We start from the raw sequence: 23,586 nt of genomic DNA on the forward strand, positions 1-23,586 counted from the left end.
GTATGCATTTCACCCAAATGTAGAGGGAGGGGAATCAATGTGTGTGTGTTTGTGGAGGTGAAATTGAACACCTAAACATATGCATCCCCCAAGGCTGAATCCTGCAGACTTCTCTGCTCTGAAAAGTGAAAAAAGGAAAAGGTTTCCACAGGAAAATAAAGTTTCTCCGTAGAAGACAAAAGTAAAGGTGAGGTCTTCTATCTCATTAGTGAAGTTCTTCAAAGAAAAACAAGAAGAGCAATGACCCACCACACATAGAAGAAGGTGGTCACTTATTAAATAAGTGTGAGTCTTGGACATCCATTCCCCAATCCTTTCCATTTATTAAAATTGCCCCCAACCTTCAGAGTATCCCAGTATTGGTAGCCACTCCCCCGAGTGGTCCTTCATCACTATTTAAAAAGAATATTTATCATGTTTTAACGATCAAAGTATTATACTGTTATTTGCAGAAAACCTGGAAAATATATTTAAAAGAAAATTTGAAACATCTGTAATTCTACAATCCAAAGATAACCACTGTTAACAACTTGGGGTATTTCTTTTTTTTTTTTTTTAACATCTTTATTGGAGTATAATTGCTTTACAATGGTATTGGGGTATTTCTTGATGTTCTTCTTTCCGTCCACATATGAACAAAATTGGAGACTTGTATGATTTTGTGACCTAATCTTTCAACTTATGGATATAATATTAATGTGTCCCATGTTATTTTGAAAGTGTATATGTAATAAAAATTTTGTAATATTCCATCTTAGAAATCCCATAATTTACTCGACCATTTCTTCATGGTTTAATATTTCGATTGGTCCTGGTTTTCACATATTATAAACAATGATGAGATCAATGTACTTTTGCATAAACCTTTTTTTTAAACTTAAAATATTCCCTCGAGTAATTCTCAGAAAAGACATTAGCTGGGTCTAAAAGTAAACATATTTTTGAGGTTCCTAATAAAGGTTGCAAAACTGCTTACCAAAGCATTGCACTTATTATTATTCAATAGCATCACATAAGCCTAATCTTTCCCATGACAATCACCAGCACTGGGTTTTCATACTTTTTCTTTTTTTAAGTAAAGTTGGGGGGTGATGCTGTTTGGTCATTGCTTGGATTTACATTTTATTGATTATAAGGGAAGTTGAATCTTTCCATATGACTTAGTGGATCTTCTGCTTTCCTTTTAGAAGAATAAATTATTTTCCTTTACCATCTGTTTTCCTTAATTTTTCTTACAAAGTATTTTAAACAGTAAGCATTTTAACATAATTTGTATTATATATTTTCCTTTAACTTTTCATTTGAATGATTTTCAATAAATATACATTTTAAGCCTTCTAAGTAGTCAGTCATCAATACACTTCATTTTCCATTCATTGTGAGTTTCTCCATCACAAATTTGAGAAACATCTATTTTTACAGTCTTATTATATTTTTATGGTTTAATTTTTATTTAACTCTCCAGTCCATATGGAATTTATTTTGGCATATGGAAAAGACTTTTAACTTCCTCTAAATAGTTACCCAATTGTTCTAATACCACTTGTTGACTCTATTAAATGTTTACATTTACTGAAAGTATTTGAGGCTATATGTTTACTTCTCAATATAGATTATAGTTAATTATGATTTTTGAGATAGTATTCTCTTTTTTGTTATTTCCTACAAAGTGTGTAATTACACTTCTCATTTCCTCTTTGATAAATCATTGCTTTAGGAGAATATTTTTAAACTTCTAAGTGTTTATAGTTTTTTGGCTTAAAACATCTTTTCTTAATGTTTATTTGGATTACTTAGACTCAGAGAACATGGGCTATATTCAGCTCCATATGTTCATTTTTTCTACATCTGCATTTCCTAAATTCTAAGATGCTGCTTCCCACTTTTTTTTTTAATCAGAATGCAATACAATCAACATAGATATTAGTGATATTTTTGGATTTTTTTCACAAAAGCTTTTAGTAAATCAAACATGTCTTATAGCATATATTTAATTTCTTCTTCTCTTCCACCTGATCTCTTCTGTCATTTGTGAGTATATAGGTTAGTTCTCTGAGATGTGTATAACATAGCTACAATCTCCTTCTCATCGATTTTATTTCCCTGTCCTTTTCCCCTGTTACTAAATTTCTGAAATTTGTTTTCACTGATGCAATTTTCTGCTGAATCCAGAATGCTTAATACCTCCTGCATCTTGATTTCCTTTGAAACTATGCTTTTCCTCTTTTTTAGTCTTTGTTCACCTCAGCCTGCTATGCCGCCTGATGGTCTAAGTGAGTTTCAGAGAGGTAATGACTTAAAGACAAACCAGTCAGTGTGCTGTATTTCTTAGGTTGCTTGTTGCAAATCTATTTTGGAGGGAGGCAATATCTAAGAGTGTTAAGAGAATTGGAGGTTCCCTTTCTCTCAAACTGAAGAACATTTTTTCGCTTCTGTGACATCCCGTGCTTATACTTTTTTAGAGAGAGTAATCCATCTAGAATCAGATTAAAACCGAGCAGGAGTTAAACGACGGTATGTTGTGGTGGTGGGGAGGTCTCTCAGAGACCTGTAGGGAAAGACACCTTATTCACCCCAATACTTTACTAAGGAATCTCTGAGTCTGAGTCACCAGCAGGTGCATATGGGGCAAAATGACCGTGGGGTCTAACACCACTAAATGCTCATGAGCATTAGCGTATGCCAGGTATTTAATGATATTGATGATCAGATGAATTCTGGTGTGTGTTTGTTTGTTTTGGGCCTCACATCGCAGCATATGGGATCTTAAGTTCCCTGACCAGGGATCAAACCCACGCCCCCTGCCAGAGTCTTAACCACTGGACCGCCAGGGAATTCCTGAATTCTGGTCGTTTAAAACAAGATTTCCTGCACTGTGTGGCAAGAGGGAGGCCTAATAGAGAGATGTAGAGCATCGCTACAAGATCACACATGGCAGACCAAAATGAAACTTCAAGGCAACCTCTGACAGCTCTGCCAAATGGGTCAGCTTTGCTAACTTAAAAAGAACTTATGAGGCTTCCCTGGTGGCGCAGTGGTTGAGAGTCCGCCTGCCGATGTGGGGGACGCGGGTTCGTGCCCTGGTCCGGGAGGATCCCGCGTGCCGCGGAGCGGCTAGGCCCGTGAGCCATGGCCGCTGAGCCTGCGCGTCTGGAGCCTGTGCTCCGCAACGGGAGAGGCCACAACAGTGAGAGGCCCGCGTACCGCAAAAAAAAAAAAAAGTACTCACGCTCCTAAATAAATTGCAACATTTATATATATCAATGTATCCGTATCGATATATATAGCTAAACTGCATAGAAAAAAGACTTCCTATACTCTTCACCTGAACCTGAGAGAGAACAAAAGGATTTTTGCATTTATTTTTTAGGCTTCTTATTCTAATATTCTGCAATAAAATTTGGCAAGTTTAATGAAGTATTTTTTAACTTAAAAACTGTGACTATTTTGTCTTAAAACTAAGAGAAAATAAGCTGTTAAAATATTTCTGCTAAGAATTTACCCCAAGTTCATGGCATTAATAAATCCATGTCTTAAAATGGGTTGAATGTGGGATGCTTGTGTACTAAGAGCACTATCCTGTAATGGGGCAGGAAATTAAGCTGCTCCAAGTTAGGACACAAAATAGACTCAACTTGTAAAATATGTTAATGGTAACACAGTTTCACTTGCAATTGCAGGGCATACTTAGTGTTATTAAAATATTTTAGTGCTGAACACAGTCATTCAGAATGCAACGCCCACTGACACATTCTTATCTTTGTAAATGCTGGAACTCCAAAATACCTTTTGTCACCAACCTCTAAATCAATACTTCTCAAACATGTTCTGGTTTCCGAATGTGTGAAACATCACGGGATGCTTTTACAAAGCCCCATGGAATACTAATAAATTAAACTTTAGTTTACTGTTCATATAATTTTGGACTAATGAAAACTATTTTATGTCATATTTTAATCTGGAAAAGAGGTCAGGAGCCAAACACAAGAACCATCTATAGAATAAACATCTAATTGCAAAATATTTTTCTAATCAAGTTCTTTCCTGTGAATTTGATATTTTTTAATTTGCATTATTTAATTTTAGGTATGCAACCTAGTATGGGAAAAAATGAACTCTTCCCTTGAGAAAGACTAGGTTTGATGAGGTCATTAATTCTTCCAAGCTGCAACTTCCTTATTAATAATATGAAATGATACTAGCCACCTCACAGGAATGTTGTTTCATTTTGTTGTTGTGTAATTGTTACCCTTTTACTTTTTATTATGGAAATTTTCAAATATACATAAAGATAGAATAGTAAAATGAACCCCAAGGATCCTTCATTCCACCCCACAATCAGCAACTCAAGGTCAATTCTAATCCATCCACCGCCCACCTACTCCCCATTATCTTGAAGCAAATGCAAAATATCATGTCATTTTATCAGTAAACATTGTCATGTGCCTCTACAAAAGACACTCTGTTTAAAACATAATCACAATGCTGTTTTCACATCTTAAAATTTAGCAATTGGCAATAAAATATTAATTTTCCAATTTTCTTATGTCATAAATGGTATTGTCATTTGGGGTTTCTTGTTTGTTTAAATCAGGATCTAAATAAGGTCCACATATTGCAACTGTTGATATATCTTCTACATCTCCTTTCATCTTTTTGGTTTCCGTCTAGTCTTTTTTTTTTTTTTCTTTAACAACATATTTGTCGAAGAAACTGTGCTGTTTGTCCTGTAAAGTTTCCTCCTGTCTGGATTCTGGTGTTGCAGACCCATGGATGAGTTTAACGTTTCTCTGTACCTGTTTCTCTGTTAGTTCTTATAAATGGGCAGGTGGATCTAGAGCCTTGACTTTTTTGTTGTTGTTTTAGCCACGGGGTGCGGCTTGCTGGATTTAGTTCCTCGACCCGGGATGGAACCTGGGCCCCTCAGTGAAAGCGCCGAGCTCTAACCACTGGACAGCCAGAGAATTCCCTAGAGCTTTTATTTTTTAGGAAGGTGGTGGGAAGCACAGATGGTACTGTGCTCTTCCAGCATGCGACGCATCACGTTTCGTTGTCTCTCTTCTTGTGATATTCGCAGCTGTTGATATTCAATGCCTAGAACCATCAAATTCATTAGGGGTTGCACCGTGATGACATGCTCATTCTGTCACCCCGTCTTTATTTACTAGCAGGAGTATTTCTGTTAAGACAAAATCTCCTCCTCTACTATTTGGTCACAGTCATATAGAGAAGGATAAATGTTTGGGGGTTTTTCTCCCCTTATTCGTTTCCAGTGTCATGAGTTGATACCCTAACACCTGCCAACATTGACTAGTACATTCTAGTGTCATTGTTGACTTAGGAATTTAAATATAGTTGATATATATATATATATCCTTTGCAGTTTTTATTCTTTTTTTTTTTTTTCCAGTAGGCGGGCCTCTCACTGTTGTGGCCTCTCCCGTTGCGGAGCACAGGCTCCAGACGCGCAGGCTCAGCGGCCATGGCTCACAGGCCCAGCCGCTCCGCTGCATGTGGGATCTTGCCGGACTGGGGCACGAACCCATGTCCCCTGCATCGGCAGGCGGACTCTCAACCACTGCGCCACCAGGGAAGCCCTGCAGTTTTTATTCTTACTGATGCTCCGATTGTCCCAATTTATGCTCGTAAGCGTCTCTACAAGTTGGCTGAGCCCTTTTGATCGGACTATTAGTCTGGACAGCTTCCTTACTACCTGGTAATTACATGATGTCCCAGGTTAATTTTGCATATCTCCACCCCCCACAGACCTGGAATAAGCCATTTTTCCATGAAGTTCTGTTTCCTTTTAAGTAGAAATGGTATTTAGAGACCATAATCTGGATATTAGGTAAGTTGCTAGTAAGTTGGCCATTTGGTCACTGTTTTTAGGACTTTTCAGTGAATGGAGTGAGAAAATATGTTCTATTTTGTTTTTGTTTAAGATAAAACACCTCAGGAGTTTTTACAGAGACTTACAGTTCCATTTTAGGACTATAGGGTTTTTACTTAATTTCTTCTCTCTTATATTTGTATCCCCTCGCTCCTTCACTGAGAATCTGGGTTCTCAAGAATGCCAGAAATAAAAATTAGATTATCCACCTGTATCGTTCATTTGCTTTATCCCACATTACCCCCATAGGGTCTCAGAATAGCACTGCCAATGCTACCGTCAACAATGTGATCCCTACAAAAAGTTTTATGATTTTATTTTTAGTTCTTTTTGGCCTTGGATATACCCACTTACAGTCAAATTAATATGTCTTAAAGTTACTTGGAATAATTCTTCTCTATGTGGTTACTGCCCTCAGCTGAAAACACAGATTTTTTTCAGTTGTGTTATTTTCTTTTTTTATTTTTAGGAATCATACTTTTTAAATCTAATTTTGTTTTAGAATTTTGTAAATTATTTGCTTGATTCCAAATTCAAATGGATACAGAGAAGCTTAGCTCCTATCCCTTGCCCCTGTACCTTATTCTCTCCCACCTTTTTTTTTTTCAACTCTTCACAAGTTCATCCCAACTTGTACAGGGGCCACGCTAATCCTTCCCATATCGTCAGTTTTACTACATGTGCTGCACAGAGCACACACAGAGGATTTTTTTTTTTTGAGGAGTAACTGTAATTCTAACTCACATGTAATATCTGATATAGTTCCTGTATATGGAGGCTGCTTAATAAAGGCAGCTATAATCTTAGTTTTTGTTTTTTTAAATACATTTATTTTATTTATTTATTTATTTTTCTCTGCCTTGGGTCTTTGTTGCTGCATGCAGGCTTTCTCTAGTTGCAGCGAGCGGGGGCTACTCTTTGTTGTGGTGCGCGGGCTTCTCAGTGCGGTGGCTTCTCTTGTTGTGGAGCACGGGCTCTAGGCACGCAGGCTCAGTAGTTGTGGCGCACGGGCCTAGTTGCTCAGCGGCACGTGGGATCTTCCCGGGCCAGGGCTTGAACCCGTGTCCCCTGCATTGGCAGGCGGATTCTTAACCACTGCGCCACCAGGGAAGCCCCAATCTTAGTTTTATTTGAACTAGGAAAAAGCTTCCTCTTCCCTAGCTTTCGAGATTGGAATTGCAGGAGTTATTCTGGATGCAATACTATTTCACATCATTACATCCCACACCCAGCACACTGTCTGGCATGCTGCAGGGATTCAATCAACATTTACTGAGAGAATGAATGAATGACTGTTCCTTATCCTACTGCTGCTACCAGCACGGATGTCAAATATGAAACGCCTAAGTTCACAGCGTTATAATCTTTCATGGGAATGGTGTGTTGAGGATTAGGTTTTTATAGAGAGCATAGTTGTATTAAATGTATGTATTTAATATATCACAGCTCTATTCAATACACGTGTATTTTCATGTAGCAGAAACCTAATTCAAAGGCAAATTTTTGAGTCAAAAATCTTGCCTTTTTTTAATGAGAAAGGAAAAATTTCTCAACCATTTTAAACTTTGCAGAATTAAAAACTTGTCAGTGTTACATCCTGGAGGGAAGAGGTTAAGAGAAGGATACACTCAAAGGGACTGGGAGTTCTGTCCTTGTTGGTGGTCTGCCACATGGAAAAAGTTGAGAATTGAAAGCAGAGAAGCCAGTGTCCAAAAACAGAGAACAATCTGATTCTCCAACCAAGCCTTTGGGCTAACAGTGTTTGGAAGAAAGAACATATTTCCCCACAGCTGCAGGTAGAGAGTAAAAAATAGAAATGAATATACACACACATGCACACAAGAAAGAAATCAGGATAGACTCTTTGCTATAACCGAGGATAAATAACATTTTTGAAGCATTTATTCCATTCCTTAAAGAAAACTCAGAAATAAAGGTATAGTTAGAATTTCTCCAAGTCTTGTCACTGCTGGAAGTCGGCCTTCTATCCAGTCGGTGTCCATGGGAGACACAGAGAACTTACACAGGCTCGCTCTAGAATTGCTCTTATTCTAGTAGAAGAGATAAGACATCCACATAAATAATTACAAACCCAGATGAAGTCTTGGGGCCCTAAGCAAGGATGAGCTGCTCCTCTCCAAAGAACAGAAAGAAAGCGCTTTACCCTGAGGACTTCTCTCAAAGCTACCTGGAGGAGATGCTGTCTAAGCTGGGCACTGCAGGAAACACAGACACTCAGTGAGGAGCCTGGTCGGCCAAGGGCCTGGCACAGGCAAAGGCTGGAAAGGACCTGAGGTCCATTTTGGCCAGAGCACTGGGCACACAAAAAGAAATGGGGGATAAGGGACCAAGCTATGTAGGGACTTGAATGCCGGTCAGGAATGAGCTATTTCAGAGAAGGAAACCGATGGGACCCACTTAAGGTTTTTGACAAGGGATGTAACCTTCAACAAGCAAACGTTCATTGTGCCTCTACTACGTGCCAGGCCATGAAGTAAGATCTGAGCTTATGGTGATGAAAAGACACAGTCCCTACCCCGAAGAGGCTCAGAGCCCAGTCGAGAGCCAGAGGAGGAAATAATCCCTGTGCTGGGAGCACAAGAGGGGGAATTAATGTCAGAACCTCGAAGGAGAGGTTAAAGTCCTCTTTAAGGACGTGGTAACATCCTTAATGAGTTAGATCCAGTTCGGGAAACGGAGGTGTCTGTTATGTTATGTACTTTAATTTCCACATAACTCAAATGTATTCCTGAAAGCAGCCACATGTTACAAACTTCTAGAAGTGGAAACCTGTCCAAAACGATCGTGCATTTGTGCATGTGCAGAATGACGAATATAACTGAAACGGTTTCTGGGAAGAGGCAATGTTAAAAGCCATCCGTCACTGTCCTGGGCCATCACTGCCAACCCTGGGGACATGGGGCTCATCGAAAGTGCTCCAAACCTCAGATCCTGGATCATGTTTTCTTGAAATAGTTCATGATGCATCTCCACGGGATTTGCTGTTTGGATAAATAAGTCACCCAGACCACCACTAGAAATTTAAACTGACCAGGCGCACTCTCTCTTCACACCCACTCCTCTCTCCTCACTCCCTCCTGCCACCCAGGAAGGTTAGTGATAGCCTGCTTGAGAGGCAGAAAATGCTACAAGAAGAAAGGTCCCAGGATGCTAAAGAAAGGAAGCAAGCCAGCAGACCTCATCTCACCTGGGTGGGCAGCAAAGGTGAGGATGTTATCAGGGGACTTCCTTGAGGAAGTAATAGTTGAGCTAAAGGATGAACAAGGGTTCAACAGAGATGCCAGGTGAGGGGAGGGAGAGGTGAGGGGAGGGAGCGGGGGGATAAGAAGCAGAGGAGGATGTTCCAAGCAACTGGGACAATTTGTGCAAAGACAGCAGATGGAGAAGACCCAAGCGAATGGACACATGAAAGCTTCATTAATAAAACCAGACCTGAAAATTCACTGGAAGGCAATGCCGAGAGGATGTCCAAATGGGACATCCCTAACACCTACACCCTTGTCCCCCACTTGCCCTTGGAATGTCCCACCAAGCACAGTAGCCAGCAGCACCTCGACCTCAGGGCCACTGATCTCCATCGGTAACTCCAGCCCAAGAGTGCACAGAAAAGTCCGGCCTGGAAAGTTGGGTGATCAACTGTTCCAGTTTGCCTGGATTATCTCAGTCCCAAGAAAACTAGGAGAGTTGGCCACCTACGAAAGTTGACACGAGACTCATATTACAAGTCTCATAAAAGGTAATCTAGAGAATAACACTATAGACACTTTCAAGGTACTTCTCCAACCGGTCTCAGGCATCCCTGTGCCAGAACCATTTCCCTACCACCTGGAAGAGCCCTCAAGAATGCCTTCACTACCCGAAGTCCACACCCAAGGAAACACAGCGCGGAGTGAGGAAGCTTCAAACACGAGCAGACAAAAGCATCCACGGAGTGACCCAAACCTCACAGAGCCTCAGCCCGTCAGGAGCCTCTTTGCAAGCACGCCTGTACTTCTGTGATGTAGGCCAGAACCAGCCCAACAAAAAGAAACATTTCCAAACTCGAAATAAGCCAATCAAAACAGAATGCTTAAAATCCCTCACGATAGGGAAAAAAATTCCATTATTGCCTCGATATCCAGCCCTTCCAACTTCAGCTTGGAGAAAATCAGCGGTCTTTTCTTGCCTGACATGGCTCTGTCTCGGCCGGCCAGCAAATTAACTCACCTTTGCTTTGTAGCTCCCTCAATCTCTGTCGTCCTTGACAAGAGAAAGAAATAGCATGCTTCCAGTGAGTCCACCACCTGCCATGTACTCCCCACCCTCATAGCAAGCCTGCAAGGCCAGCTTCCTGGCCCTAGCCCAGCATTGGCCCAAGATAGCAAGACACCACTAAAACCCACTCCCTCTGCCATGTCTGAAGAAGAGAGACCACAACAGAATGCAAGCCCTGGCATTCACTTAAGAGAAACACGCATTTCGCAGCAGAGCAGAGAGGGGGGCCCACTTGCTTTCTTTCATCCAAGGATTGAGGATGACACAGTAGAACGACTGGAAGTGACCTAGTCTCAAAGTGCTTGAAGACCTAGAACATCTCTGGGCAGGGACTGGTCAGATCTCAGAGAGAAGAGAAGTCTGGGCACAGCCAGCAAGGGCCCTGTCTCTCAACAATCCTGACTGCAGTGAGGGACGTGTAGGGGATGCTGCATTTGGGACCGTTTTGAACTTCACCAGCTTGTATCTACCATTTAACCCACCTGATGAAAGTGATTTAAAAAATGGCACAGTATCCCAAAACTGAGTCAAGAAAGACAGCGTTAGAAGAGGAAAATGTGTGCCTGTTTCAGAGGCTGGAACTGACTCTCCACTTCACAGACCTAATTCTTTTATGCTTAAGAACGAGCTGATGTGTGAAAAGCTCGAGGATAATGAAATTCAGACTCCACATGTGCCAAAGTCGATCAGAACAGCACGTACGGTCGCATGTGCAGTGTTCGCGTATTTGCAGTGCACTTGAACTAGGAATCGAGTACGAGTCATTCCAATCAGTGTGTCCCTGTCTTCTCCTAACAGACCACGAGCTCGCCTCATTAGATAGCTAAATCTTTGGAATACTGAAGGAGCGTAACTACATTCGACCAACATTACTCACTAACAAAGGAATGAGCTATTCAAACTCAAATGGCTCGCTGCTTAAAAACATTTTACACATAAGCCAGAAACAACACAGAAAACTCTCCTCTGTGGAGAACGTGTGATCTAGATCCCCAAAGACAATGACAACGCCCTATATGTCCGAGGGCGAAGGCCATTTCCCTTCACTAGAAACTTCAGAAGTTGGTATATACTTCCCAAGTTAAAAACTATTACATAAATAACTTGGAAACATCAAGCGATATTTCTGAGGGCTGCCAACAGTTTAACCACAATGCAGCTCCCGGCCAAGATATTCATGAAAAGTTCAGAAGAAGTTACTTTGAGAAAGATGGACTCACAGCAAACAGATTTCTTGTCCTTATAAAGAATGCATAAATCAATAATTAAATAAGGAAGAGGAAAATTTGGTTTGTCATAATCGTGGAAGAAAAAAAGACATTTAAAAGACGTCTAGAAAGAAGACTACACAAAGGCTTCATTATTAATATATTATTGTTACGACTCGTATTAAAAATTCATTCAAACATTGCTCTCATACTTTTCCTACCCGCAGATTAGATGTAAAAATGTCTTAACTGAGCTTCAGGGCAAAGAACAGGCACTTGGCTTTGCTACTGCCTGGCTGTGTGATCTTGGGTAAGACACTGTTCCTCTCTGGGGCTCAGATCCCTCACCTGAAAAAACAGAGTCCCTAAACTTCCTTCCAACTCTGTCATGTTACAATTCCAGATGCCTGTCAGGGCTGGGCCGCACATCCAGCCCTCTACCTCCCTGGTGATGGAAACAGTAAAGAAAAGACAAATTGGAGAGGCGTTCTGAAATGAGAAATCACACAAGTAGGCAGTCGATGGCATCCAGGGGAGGAAAGCAAAGAGTCAACTATGACTCCATTGATGACGCCGTAAGGCCTTAGAATGCTGACAAACACAGAATTTTACACACATAGCATTTTACAGATGTGGAATGATTCGCACCAAACCCTGGATTTGACTCCAGGAAAGGAAGTGAAATTCTTGAAAAGGATGCCCGTCTAAGGTGAGGGGGGGTGTGGAAGTAGGAGATACTGGAAGTCAGATTTTAAGAGCTAAAAGGAGGAGGAGGGGACTTTCCTGGTGGCGCAGTGGTTAAGAATCCACCTGCCAACGCAGGGGACACGGGTTCGAGCCCTGGTCCGGGAAGATGCCGCAGAGCAACTAAGCCTGTGCGCCACAGCTACTGAACCTGTGTGCCACAACTACTGAAGCCCGCATGCCTAGAGCCCGTGCTCCACAACAAGAGAAGCCACCGCAATGAGAAGCCCACACACCGCAACGAGTAGACCCTGCTCGCCGCAACCAGAGAAAGCCCGCACACAGCAACAAAGACCCAACGTGGCCAATAATAAAATAATTTTTTTTAAAAAAAAAGGAGGAGGAGGAAGCAGCAGGAGACAATAAGAATTTGGAAATCAAGGTCGCTGAAAGCAACGGTAGATCAGAGTATAGCTAACAGCAATGTTAACTTGAAAAAACATCTTGAATCCACTTAAACGTGGGCAGAAAGAGACGAAACAACTGCCAGATCAGCCAGGGGCTCCTTACCTGGAGTTACAGGGGAGACAGAAGGTAACAGGGGAGAAAGGATGATGGGTATAGACAGTATAAAAGGACCTCTGCGACATGGAATCAAGGTGGTTCTCTTCCAAATGTCTGCAAGCTTATGTTAGAATTTACCCTAGGTTAGTTTTAGGAAAGTCAGAACCCACCACTAACTGAACACCCAGCCTTATCCCACATGCCTGGAATTCAAGTTAACGCTTTGGGTGTCTTTTGTTTTTGTTTTTCAGCCTTTTGGTGCTTTGTAGCCTAAGGTGGCAAGGTAGACATTACATCAACATGTGCACACGAAAAGACAATCCTTGGACCACAGGAAAATGCACACGGGCATGAATTTCTAAGTGTGCTTAATCCCCTTTATCCCACCACGGCTGCCCACAAGGAGGAAGCACATTATAGCCAATCCACAAAATCTGGGAAGATGTACCTTCCACATTTCCCTGCACCTAACAAACGCTAAAAAATAAGACACAAAAAGAAAAGAATATTTGTGCAAAACAAAGAGTTCTCCTAACTTTAAAAAAAAAAAAAAAAAAAGACTTTCAATGGAGAAACACGAATCCTGGGACAGACTTTTAAGTCAGTCCCATGACAACTCAGGATGCCCCACGTCTAAAGCTTCAGTGAGTTAAAGGGCAGGATGGGAAGACTCGCCATCCTCTTTCCCAGAAAGAGACTTCGGCAGACGCTGAGCAGCTCTCAGTTCTGCCTCATCAGCGATGGAGAAAGAACAAACCGCAGAATTCAAGACTCCACTTCCTAGAACCGGCCAACACTCAGCTGCTTGCCTGTGAACAGGTCCTCTGGGGGACAAAACTCTAAAACCACCATGAGGAATGACCAAAGAATCTAGCCCAGAGGCTGGCTGCCTAACAAGGCTTTCCACCACAAGCCTCTTAGCAAGTCATCCCAAACTAACACATTTTAACGACCTTGTACCACGGATGCAACCGAATGTCAGAACGCTTTCATTCCAAGGATCTGCTCACTACATGGGAAGGCGGTGCCGTTTCCATCTCCAGTACCACGTTTCACCCAGACCTTGAAAACAATGTCATTCTTACTGTGATAATAATTCCCCCTATAAATGCTATCAGAATGGTTAATTCCAAATTCCCGAAGGAGCTAAGAATGAGCTGATGAAGCAACCCATGAATATGAAATCATTCCCTTGGATGTACTAAGGTCTCCAAAGCCCTATTCGCTATAACAGTGGAATCGGGATTTTTGGGAAAAGAGATAATTTTCTAGGCGATTCTTCTGAGAGAAGCAACTGGATGTATCTCAGAGTGGGGGAGTCTGAGGTGTGGAGTGTAAGTTTTAGTTTTTTTCACATGACCATCCGGGTGCCCTTGAGTAAGTCATTTGCACATCCAGAGGCTCTGTTTTCTTGACTTGTAAAATGAGGCATTTGAGCCAAAGTCTCCACCAGTTGTAAAATTCTATGATTCTCTAAGTAACAGTTTACTGCATCGCTGGCAAGCCTGCCTCGATAATGAGAACGATCCAATTAACACTCTGCGATGTAGAATAATCATTTTGTAATTCCGAAAAGTAGACTATTTGGGGGGGAAGGAGTTCGGATCATGAAATACGGTCGCTTTGTTTTTCAAGACCAATGAGGCATCTGCGGTCCAAAGATGTTGGGTAACTTCGTTAAATTACAAGCTAATTAGTGGCAGAAGCAAGGCGAAGGCTGTCTGACTAGTCCTGCATGCACTGAACCGCACTGCTACCCAGTTGGCTTCAGAACGGCTTTCTTCACTAGAAGCCGTCTCAGCCCCCTGTATAACCCACAGTGTGCCTGTTATGTGACTCATTAAACACAACCTACATCACAGCTGTGCTTTACTGGCCTCAGGGTTATTCGTTTTCCAGACACCTACTCCAGGAGACATTTGAAGAGTGACCTGAAGGTCTTCATGAAAATACACCAGAATAAAATACTTTAAAAAGTCCTACAGGCTGTATAAAAAAATAAACAAAATAAAATTTTTTAAAAAAAGGATTTATTGTATAACACAGGGAACAATATTCAATATTTTATAATAACATATAGTGGAAAATAACCTGAAAAAAAATAATAGATATATACACCTGAATCACTTTACTGTACGCCTAAAACTAACACAATACTGTAAATCAACTATACTTCAATAAAAATGTTCTTAAATTAAAAAAAAAAAAAAAAAGTCCTACAGGGGTCGTCGAAGAGAGCAAACACACCATCTGCTCGCTTCCCATTTTACCAAATGAGTATCTGACAGGCAGAAAGTTCCTAGTGAACCCAGTTTTGACCCAACAACTTCAGTAACCAGACAGCAGCGCCTGCAGCATAAGCACTTTGTCACTCTGATTTCAGGCGGTTGGGACAGCAGGACAGTGCCTCTGGCACGTACCCGTAAACTCCACAGGTAGGTGTACTTAAGCGACATGACAGCACAGACACTGACTGCCCTGGGTGGCAACTCACACAGACCTAGACCTATTTCTGACCATGGAATGCCAGCAGCTGCTGGGATGGAACAAAGGCTACTCTGGAACACCGCCTCCACCACACCCCAGGTACGGAATCTTTGGAGGGGCTGCCCTGAAAACCTTAGAGGAACAACTTGGGAACTTCTGTGCAAGAGCAACGCTGCATGCCACCCAATACGCTGCGATCTGTTCCAAAGAGCGCAACAGACAGACATTAAACCCTAAATTATGTTGCATCCAGGAACTTGGTTGAACCCTTCAGACATCATGGTGTGTGAAAGAAGCCAAACACAAATAAGTATGTGCTGTATGATTCCATTTATATAAAAAATAAAAGTAAAAACCAAAATGAATCTATAAGAGTGATAGAAGTCAGGATGGTGGTTACTTCTTGGGTGAGGGATATTGGCCAGAAGGGGTCCAAGGAGCTTCCTAGGGTGCTGGGAATGTTTAATTGCTGGATCTGGGTGGTGGCTACAGAGGTGTAAAGTTATTTAAAAACTTACCAAGTTCTACACTTCAGATATGGGTGTACTTTACCTATATGCTTGTTACACTCAGCCATAAAAAGAAATGAAATTGAGCTATTTGTAATGAGGTGGATGGACCTAGAGTCTGTCATACAGAGTGAAGTAAGTCAGAAAGAGAAAAACAAATACCGTATGCTAACACATATATATGGAATTTAAGAAAAAAAAATGTCATGAAGAACCTAGGGGTAAGACAGGAATAAAGACACAGACTTACTAGAGAATGGACTTGAGGATATGGGGAGGGGGAAGGGTAAGCTGTGACAAAGTGAGAGAGAGGCATGGACATATATATACACTACCAAAAGTAAGGTAGATAGCTGGTGGGAAGCAGCCGCATAGCGCAGGGAGATCAGCTCGGTGCTTTGTGACCACCTGGAGGGGTGGGATAGGGAGGGTGGGAAGGAGGGAGACGCAAGAGGGAAGAGATATGGGAACATATGTATATGTATAACTGATTCACTTTGTTATAAAGCAGAAACTAACACACCATTGTAAAGCAATTATACTCTAATAAAGAGGTAAAAAAAAAGAGTTTATAGAAAAAAAAATTAAACATATTGTGTGAGGTCCTTTGACATTAATGGAGAATATGCTTCTTCCTTTTCTTTAGCATAAGAATATCTGAGATTCTCTGAATTGAGTCTTTGCAAATAATATTACTAGCAATAACAATAGCTAGATTAAGGGCTTATATGCTCCAGAAACTGTGCAGGGAGACATACCAATTATCTCCTTTAATCCTTAAAACATTTCCGTGAGGTTGACACCATCGTATATTTCACAGATTACAAAACTTAGGCACAGAGAAGTGAAGTAACTTGTCCGAAGTCACACAGCAAATAAAACATCAGAAATGGAGTTCAAATCCAAAGCAGTCGGACTCCTGAGTCAGGATAGGGGGAGTTTTCAAACTGAGTCATATTTGATCTAACTTTTCCCCTGAGCCTAAGAAGCTCCCTGATATTACAGTGCAGTCTGCACATTCAGTATTAAGAGAAAAGAGAATCAAGGCTTGGGCTGATGGGTTAACAGTCTCTAGATGATTACATTCTTGAGATTCATTCAACAGATACACCTAGTTTGGTACAAAGGCCTATTTTCTTTGCCTTTAGTAGCAGAGGGTAGGTGCTATTATTGGCTTGTTATAGTTTGACCTTGTTCCTTTCCCTTAAAAGAAATACACAGTGGGGGCAACACAGAATGTTTTCATATGCTATTCACTGGGGCTCTCTAGAACACTGTGTCCCAGGACAAAGTTTCCAAGGCGTGCCACACACTTTTAAGATCTGCTTTAGGCCTTTTGGAAAGGCTAAAGGGGCTTACTTTCCTCTTTTGCTAGCTTTTATATTGTTATTATATTAAATATCATTTATCTGCAGAACCTGGAGAAGGCATCAACCACTCTTTAATTAAAAAACACAGAGCTCGTGATTTTCCAGACACTCTCTCCTATCCTTTACTGCCTCCTCAGTTAGTTTCTCTGATGCTCTCATATGAAAACCTGTTAGAGCATTAATTTCTTGATTAAAAGGAGTCACAAATCATAGGCCCTCTAAAAATCCATCGGGGAGAAGGTCCAAAAGCAATGTGATGGTTTAGGCCCTCTTAGCAACCAGGCCCAAATGCCTGTCCAAAGGATTAACTGGGGTCTATAACATGAATATCGAATCATCTTCCACCCCACCCCTGCTCCCTGTAATAACTATTTGTGGACTCGCTATTCGGGGAACTTAAATGATTGATGTTGACAATTTTTTTTTTTTTTTTGCGGTACGCGGGCCTCTCACTGTTGTGGCCTCTCCCGTTGCGGAGCACAGGCTCCGGACGCGCAGGCTCAGCGGCCATGGCTCACGGGCCCAGCCGCTCCGCGGCATGTGGGGTCTTCCCGGACCGGGGCACGAACCCGTGTCCCCTGCATCGGCAGGCAGACTCTCAACCACTGCGCCACCAGGGAAGCCCTGATGTTGACAATTTTGATTAAAAAAAAAAAACTGGTCTCATCCCACCCCTGCCCCTGACTATCTGGATAGCGTCCTGCTCACAGCTGGGTGCACTGGTTCACAGCCTGCCCCTCACCCCAATCCCAGCTCCAGAGCTCAATGTACCAAGCACAGGCCACGCAGTAGAAGCGGAGGATCAAAATCAATGGTGCCTCCCCCCGAGTAGGGGGACACAGAGCACCCTGCAATAGATGTCTCTACTCGCCCTCCATGCTCTATCCTTCATCAACCAGTTACGCTGCCTGAGACTTTAATCCTCCTCCCAGCCTCATCTGCGCTCTGCCCACCTCCAAGCCAGCCCCAGAGCCGCGTACCACTCCCTGCTGTCACATCTTACATCTACCCACGTCGGCAGACTGACCTGCCCAGAGCTCCTCCTTCCAAGCAACATCTTTCACCCCCTAACTAGGCCCTGCGCAACTCAAGCCAGAACTCACCAGCCTTGACCACGCAGATCAGGACAGCACAGCGGACCTCGGTCCCTGGGCCATCTTCCTCCACCTCGTCATGTCCCGTGAGAAGACACGCTCGCCCCATACCTCACCCACACTTGGCCCCTTAGGTGCCAAGGTCTACCAAGATCTTTCAACGTCACTCATCATCCTAAATCCTAGCCCAGTGTGCACCACTGCCTCAGAAGTTCAGGCCCTATCAGCTAGAAACCTCTGCCTTTGGCAAAATTCTCTGTTTCAAACGAGTTGTGAGTGATTTCAAAGACATATGTAATCTTCCATGCTGTTAGGGCATCCATGTAAGTCGAGAATGGAGAGTCACGGTCCCGAGTGTGCGGTTTCTGCATCTCAGCCAAGCATGGCCTCACTCTCCAGTTGGGTTTCGTGCAGCGACTTAAATACACACGCACGTGCACACACACGTGCCCTCACACAGAGGCACGCCTAGGTTTTCCCTTTCTGGAAAATGGGCTTGGAAAAGAAAAGTTTTGGTGCTGGTAAAAGAAAGAAAGTAAGAGCTAAGAGGGCAAAGAAAGTGAAGCTTAATCAGAATACAGAACTTTTGGATAACTTCAGAATTACATGATGAATTTGGCAATAGCTGAAATGAACGAACTTAAATATTTATATTAATATGGAAATATTTCTGATGAAAATAAGACAATGTGTCACTCAAGGCAATGCCCCAACCAGAACAAGAACCACACACTGTGCAGGAAGCTACATGCAAGCGTGAGCAGCCCAGCGTCTTGGGGTCCTTCCTGGTGTAACGGGTCTATTATATAAGTGGTGCCAAGGAGGAAATATAATTATTTTGAAGTTATTTTTGAGAAACTGTTTCCTGCCCATTGGCAAATGGCAAAGCCAAAAATAGGCTCTTTAATGAAGTTCTTACCTGGTCGTCATAGCGATACGTGAGGAACTGCTCCCCTGTTGTATCTTCCAGAAAACTTCCCTGAGGGGAGAGTGCAAACTCAGGAAGGAAATAGGCCCCAGGAGACTTCTCTGCTGTGGTCTGAAAGGCAAGATCACTTGGTTACAAATAAGGCCCCAGTAAGGACTCCCAACAGGCAGTCTCTGAAAAGGGCTGAGTCCAAGAGAATCCACCCACCAAAAGGCTGTACCAAGAAAAGGGAAGTGCTTATTTACAATAGCCTAGACGTGGAAACAACCTAAATTTCCCTCAACAGACGAATGGATAAAGAAGACATGGTACATACACACAATGGAATATTACTCAGCCATAAAAAAGAATGGAATAATGCCGTTTGCATTATTTCAAATGGCATTAGACCTAGAGATTATCATACTAAGTGAAGTAAGTCAAACAGAGAAACACAAATACCATATGATATCACTTATACGTGGAATCTAAAATACAACACAAATGAACCTATCTGTGAAACAGAAACAGACTCAAAAGACATAGAGAACAGACTTGTGGTTGCCAAGGGGGAGGGGAGTGGGGGAAGGATGGATTGGGAGTTTGGGATTAGCAGATGCAAACTAGTATATATAGGATGGATTAACAACAAGGTCCTACTGTATAGCACAGAGAACTGTATTCAATATCCTGTGATACACCATAATGGAAAAGAATATAAAAAAGAATGTATATATATGTGCATATATACACATGTATATACAGATGTGTATATATACACATATATATCTGTATATATATGTATAACTGAGTCACTTTGCTGCACAGCAGAAATTAACACAACATTGTAAATCAACTATACTTCAGTAATTTTTTTTTTTAAAAAGGGAAGTGGCCTCTCTTGGCAAAGGCCATGTGAGACACACCAGGTATCTGTGTTGAGGGGCTGTTAGACCAGGATAGCACCCTGGGCCACCTCAAATCAGCTCACACCGTATTTACTCGCTGACACCTGTTTCTTCCTCCTGCCCACAACCTTCCAGCAAGGCAGCCACAGTGAGGTTGACTTGCTTAAGCTCTGTTGTTACAAATCCATTGTTTCTAGGACGTGCTTTCTTTCTCTTTCCTTTTCTTTCTTTCTTTCTGTTTTTGATTGTTGGGTGAAAGAGTGAGAAACAAACTTATTTTTTCCATACTATAACAGAAGTGCATGTTCCTTGCAGAAACTTTAGAAAAGTCAGATGAGTGCAAAAGAAAATAAAAACCGCCCATAAATACTCCAACCTATAATAACCACTTTTAATTGTTTTGATGTATTTCCTTTGAGACTTTTTTCTCATAATGTTTTGTATGTTTATATAAAAAAATCCAAGATTAAATACACATGGAGTTTGCAGAAAGACTCCATTGGATTCAGGGAGAGCTCATGCCCTGGCATCTGAATCGGTAGACGTAAGCCCCATTTGTTGGGGTCAAGGGAGACAGGAAGGACACCATCTGTTGGAGAATATGGCTTGGATACAATGGCCCAATGGACTTGCTACCAGCACTTGCCACGTCCCCATCCAAGGGAAGTTGGAGCACGTAGAGGGCTTCTCCGGATCACTGCCTTGATGGGTTCAAGGAGGGACGAGATAAAGGAGATGGAACCCCCAGTGCTTAGCCCCACGTAATCAAAAACACCGGTCCGTGACTCTGCCCCCAACAGGGTACCTCACTCCCCCTGCTCCAGAAGGAGTGAGCAAGAAACAGAGTGAGAGGCCATGGGTGTAACTCCGAGGAAATCATTTTCTGCAAACAGGAGGAGTGGGGAATAAAAGTACCCCTCTAACACCTCTGTTCCACCCAGGGTCACAACTCCAAACTGCAGCAGGAACTGCGGTTAAAGCAAAAACAGCCATCTGAATGCTACACGTTAAAAAAAAGAAATCAAGATGTGATCGCTTTGTTAAGGCACTTCGAACAGATAAGTCTGTGTTTGGGTTAGCCCTACCCTGTTCAAAGAATTTCAAGATTTTCTCATTAAATTTCATTCACATGAGGGGCTCAGCGCCAAACGAGAGACAGGAATCTTCCCAGAGCCCTGCAGCCCCAGATCTCCTTTGCCCTCCTTCTGAATGGCTTGCTCGAGGCCCAGTGACTCCTACCTGAGTGCGGGAAATTGGAAAAACGCCTGTGGATGTCCCACCTGCTACACTGTGAAGCCACCCTTGACACGGGGTCTGTCACCCCAGTGTTCAGACCACCACCGGGTGTTCTGCGGAGGTTTCCTCTGTGATGTCGCCTTCCTGTGGGGAGGCTCTGCTCTGAAAGTTAGCATGGTCACCCTGAGGTCCACAGCAAAGCCACGGTGCCAAGAGCCTGGAAAGGAGGTCTGATCAGGCCCAGGCAAGGGCACAGAATACATCTGTCAGACCTGGCCAGCCAGCTCTCTGATAAGTGCTGGAGATTGTTCCTAAGTGACCTTGGGAGGAAAAGGAAGGGGAGCTCATGCCACAGCCTCCACAGAGACAACCGGACTCTCACACGCTTTAGCAGGTTCTATGGGGCTCTGCATGAAATATCAGAAAAAGCAAAAAGCTTCCTGGTAGTAAAGCTTTCCAGTCTTCAGTATTCATTAGGGTGGGAAAAAAACAGCAGACGCTACTTGATTATAACCATAGCTGATTACCTTCCACTTTGTGAGCCACTGTTCCAATCTTTACATTGTATTTATCAGGGTTTAAAAAGGTGAGGCAGGAATAAAAACTTCCACGTGAAAATAAGAGGTGAATTTGATGGTAAAATGTATGTCTCTGTATGTCCTAGGAAGTTTGAGTATGTGTAGAAGTATCATTCTTCTCACCAAGGATAAAAACACATCTAGGTAAACCTCAGGGCCCAATTTTATATAACTGCTGGTAAAGAATGGATTCTATCTTAACGTAATTCATGGACACTGATTACCAAAATGCTTAGCGAAGAATCGATAGAAGTTAGTTGTTGTTGTTGTTTGCCTCTATTGGCTTCAGAGATGGTAGAATCATAGTTTTAAAGGCCTGAAGAGGCCTTAGAAGTCATCCAGGTCAAACTCCTTTTTTTAGAAATGAGTAAACTAAGGCTCTGAAAGTGAAGAGACTTGCCAAACACCACAGAACAGGAGCCAGGGCTGGAACATGTTAGTGGCCATGTGCAAAGACACAGTTAGATCGTTTTACCAAAGAGTGGGGGCTGGGAGCAGCCTAGGATCAACACCTGAAATCAGCTCCCCAAATACACAGGGCCTCCCAGTATGACGCTTATCTTTAGTTGACCATACAGTCAACACATATTTATTGAGCACCTACTACATGCCTGAAACTGTTCTAAGTGCTATGACTACAATGACGTACAAGAAAGATAAGGTCCCTCTTTTCATGAAGGTTATACTCTAGTGGGAAGAGATACATAATAAAATAAGCAAACAAATTCATAAACAAGAAAATTAAAGCTCTAAGTGCCATAAAAGAAATAAACAGGGGGATATGAGAATAAGGTTGGGAGAGGGTTGTTTAACTTTAGATAAGAAGATCAGGAAGGCATCCCTGAGAAGACAAGATTTAGGCTAATACCTAACAGGTAAGAAGGAACCAGTCACGCAAAGAGCCAAGGATGAGCATTCATGATGAAAAGAAGAGCAAGTACAAAAGCCCTAAGGGGGGAAGCAGGTCAGTGGGACTGCAGATCAGAAAGGAAGTCAGTGCGGCTGGATCCAGTGTGAACAAGGAAGAGAGTGCATGAAATGGAAATAGGAGAGAAAGGAGGAGCTGGGACATTCAAAGCCTTACAGGCCATGGCAAGGAGTTGAAGAACTATAGATTTCAGCTAACACTGACTGCTTTGTGGAGGATAGGTTAGGGGATGCAAGATGGAATCATACAGGTCAATTAGAAGGCCGTGGCACTAATCCAGTTGAGAAGCGATGATTCCTTTGACTGGGAGGATGGCCGTGGTGAAGGGGAGAGGTAGATAGACTAGAAGTTGCTGACGGGTGAGAAAAAGCAGGGTATCAAGGATGACTTCCGGGTTTGGGCTTGAGCAACAGGCTACAAAAGATTCAGTATGAGGGACTTTGCTGGTGGTCCAGTAGGTAAGACTCTGCGCTCCCAATGCAGGGGGCCCAGGTTCGATCCCTGGTGGGGGAACTAGATCCCACTTGCATGCTGCAACTAAGAGTCCGCATGCCACAACTAAAAGTCCGCATGCCGCAACTAAAGATCCCGCATGCTGCAACAAAGATCCCACGTGCTGCAACTAAGACCCAGCGCAGCTTAAATAAATAAATAAGAGATTTAAGTACTAAGAAGAAAAGTTCTTTAAGGAAAAAAAAAAAAGATTCAATGGGTGGGTTGCCCTGAGGCAGGAAAGGATCTGCTGGGGAGGGGAGGGGCAGAGAGTTTGGGTCTATTTGGGTCACATGAAGTCTAAGATGTGTATGAGACATCCATCCATGTGGAAAGCTTGAGCTGGCTGTTCAATATGCAAGTCTGGAGCTCATAAGGGAGGTCTAAGGCTGAAGACAAAAATTTGGAAGACGTTGTTTTCATTTCCTACACATATATATTTACAGCATCATACTG

The 23,586-nt window shown here is 42.5% G+C and overlaps 1 protein-coding gene across 1 annotated transcript in view; it reads right to left on the bottom strand.

Moving 5' to 3' along the window:
- ADAMTSL3 (ADAMTS like 3) overlaps positions 1 to 23,586 on the bottom strand; it is a 371,178-nt gene that overhangs the window by 292,736 nt on the left and 54,856 nt on the right. The window contains 1 exon segment of the mRNA XM_027089194.1: positions 19,001 to 19,120. Within this exon segment, the coding sequence (XP_026944995.1) occupies positions 19,001 to 19,120 (120 nt within the window).

Source organism: Aethalodelphis obliquidens, unplaced genomic scaffold, assembly GCF_003676395.1.
Source record: "Aethalodelphis obliquidens isolate GAN/ISIS:26980383/991018 unplaced genomic scaffold, ASM367639v1 scaffold65, whole genome shotgun sequence".
Taxonomy (NCBI): domain Eukaryota; kingdom Metazoa; phylum Chordata; class Mammalia; order Artiodactyla; family Delphinidae; genus Aethalodelphis; species Aethalodelphis obliquidens.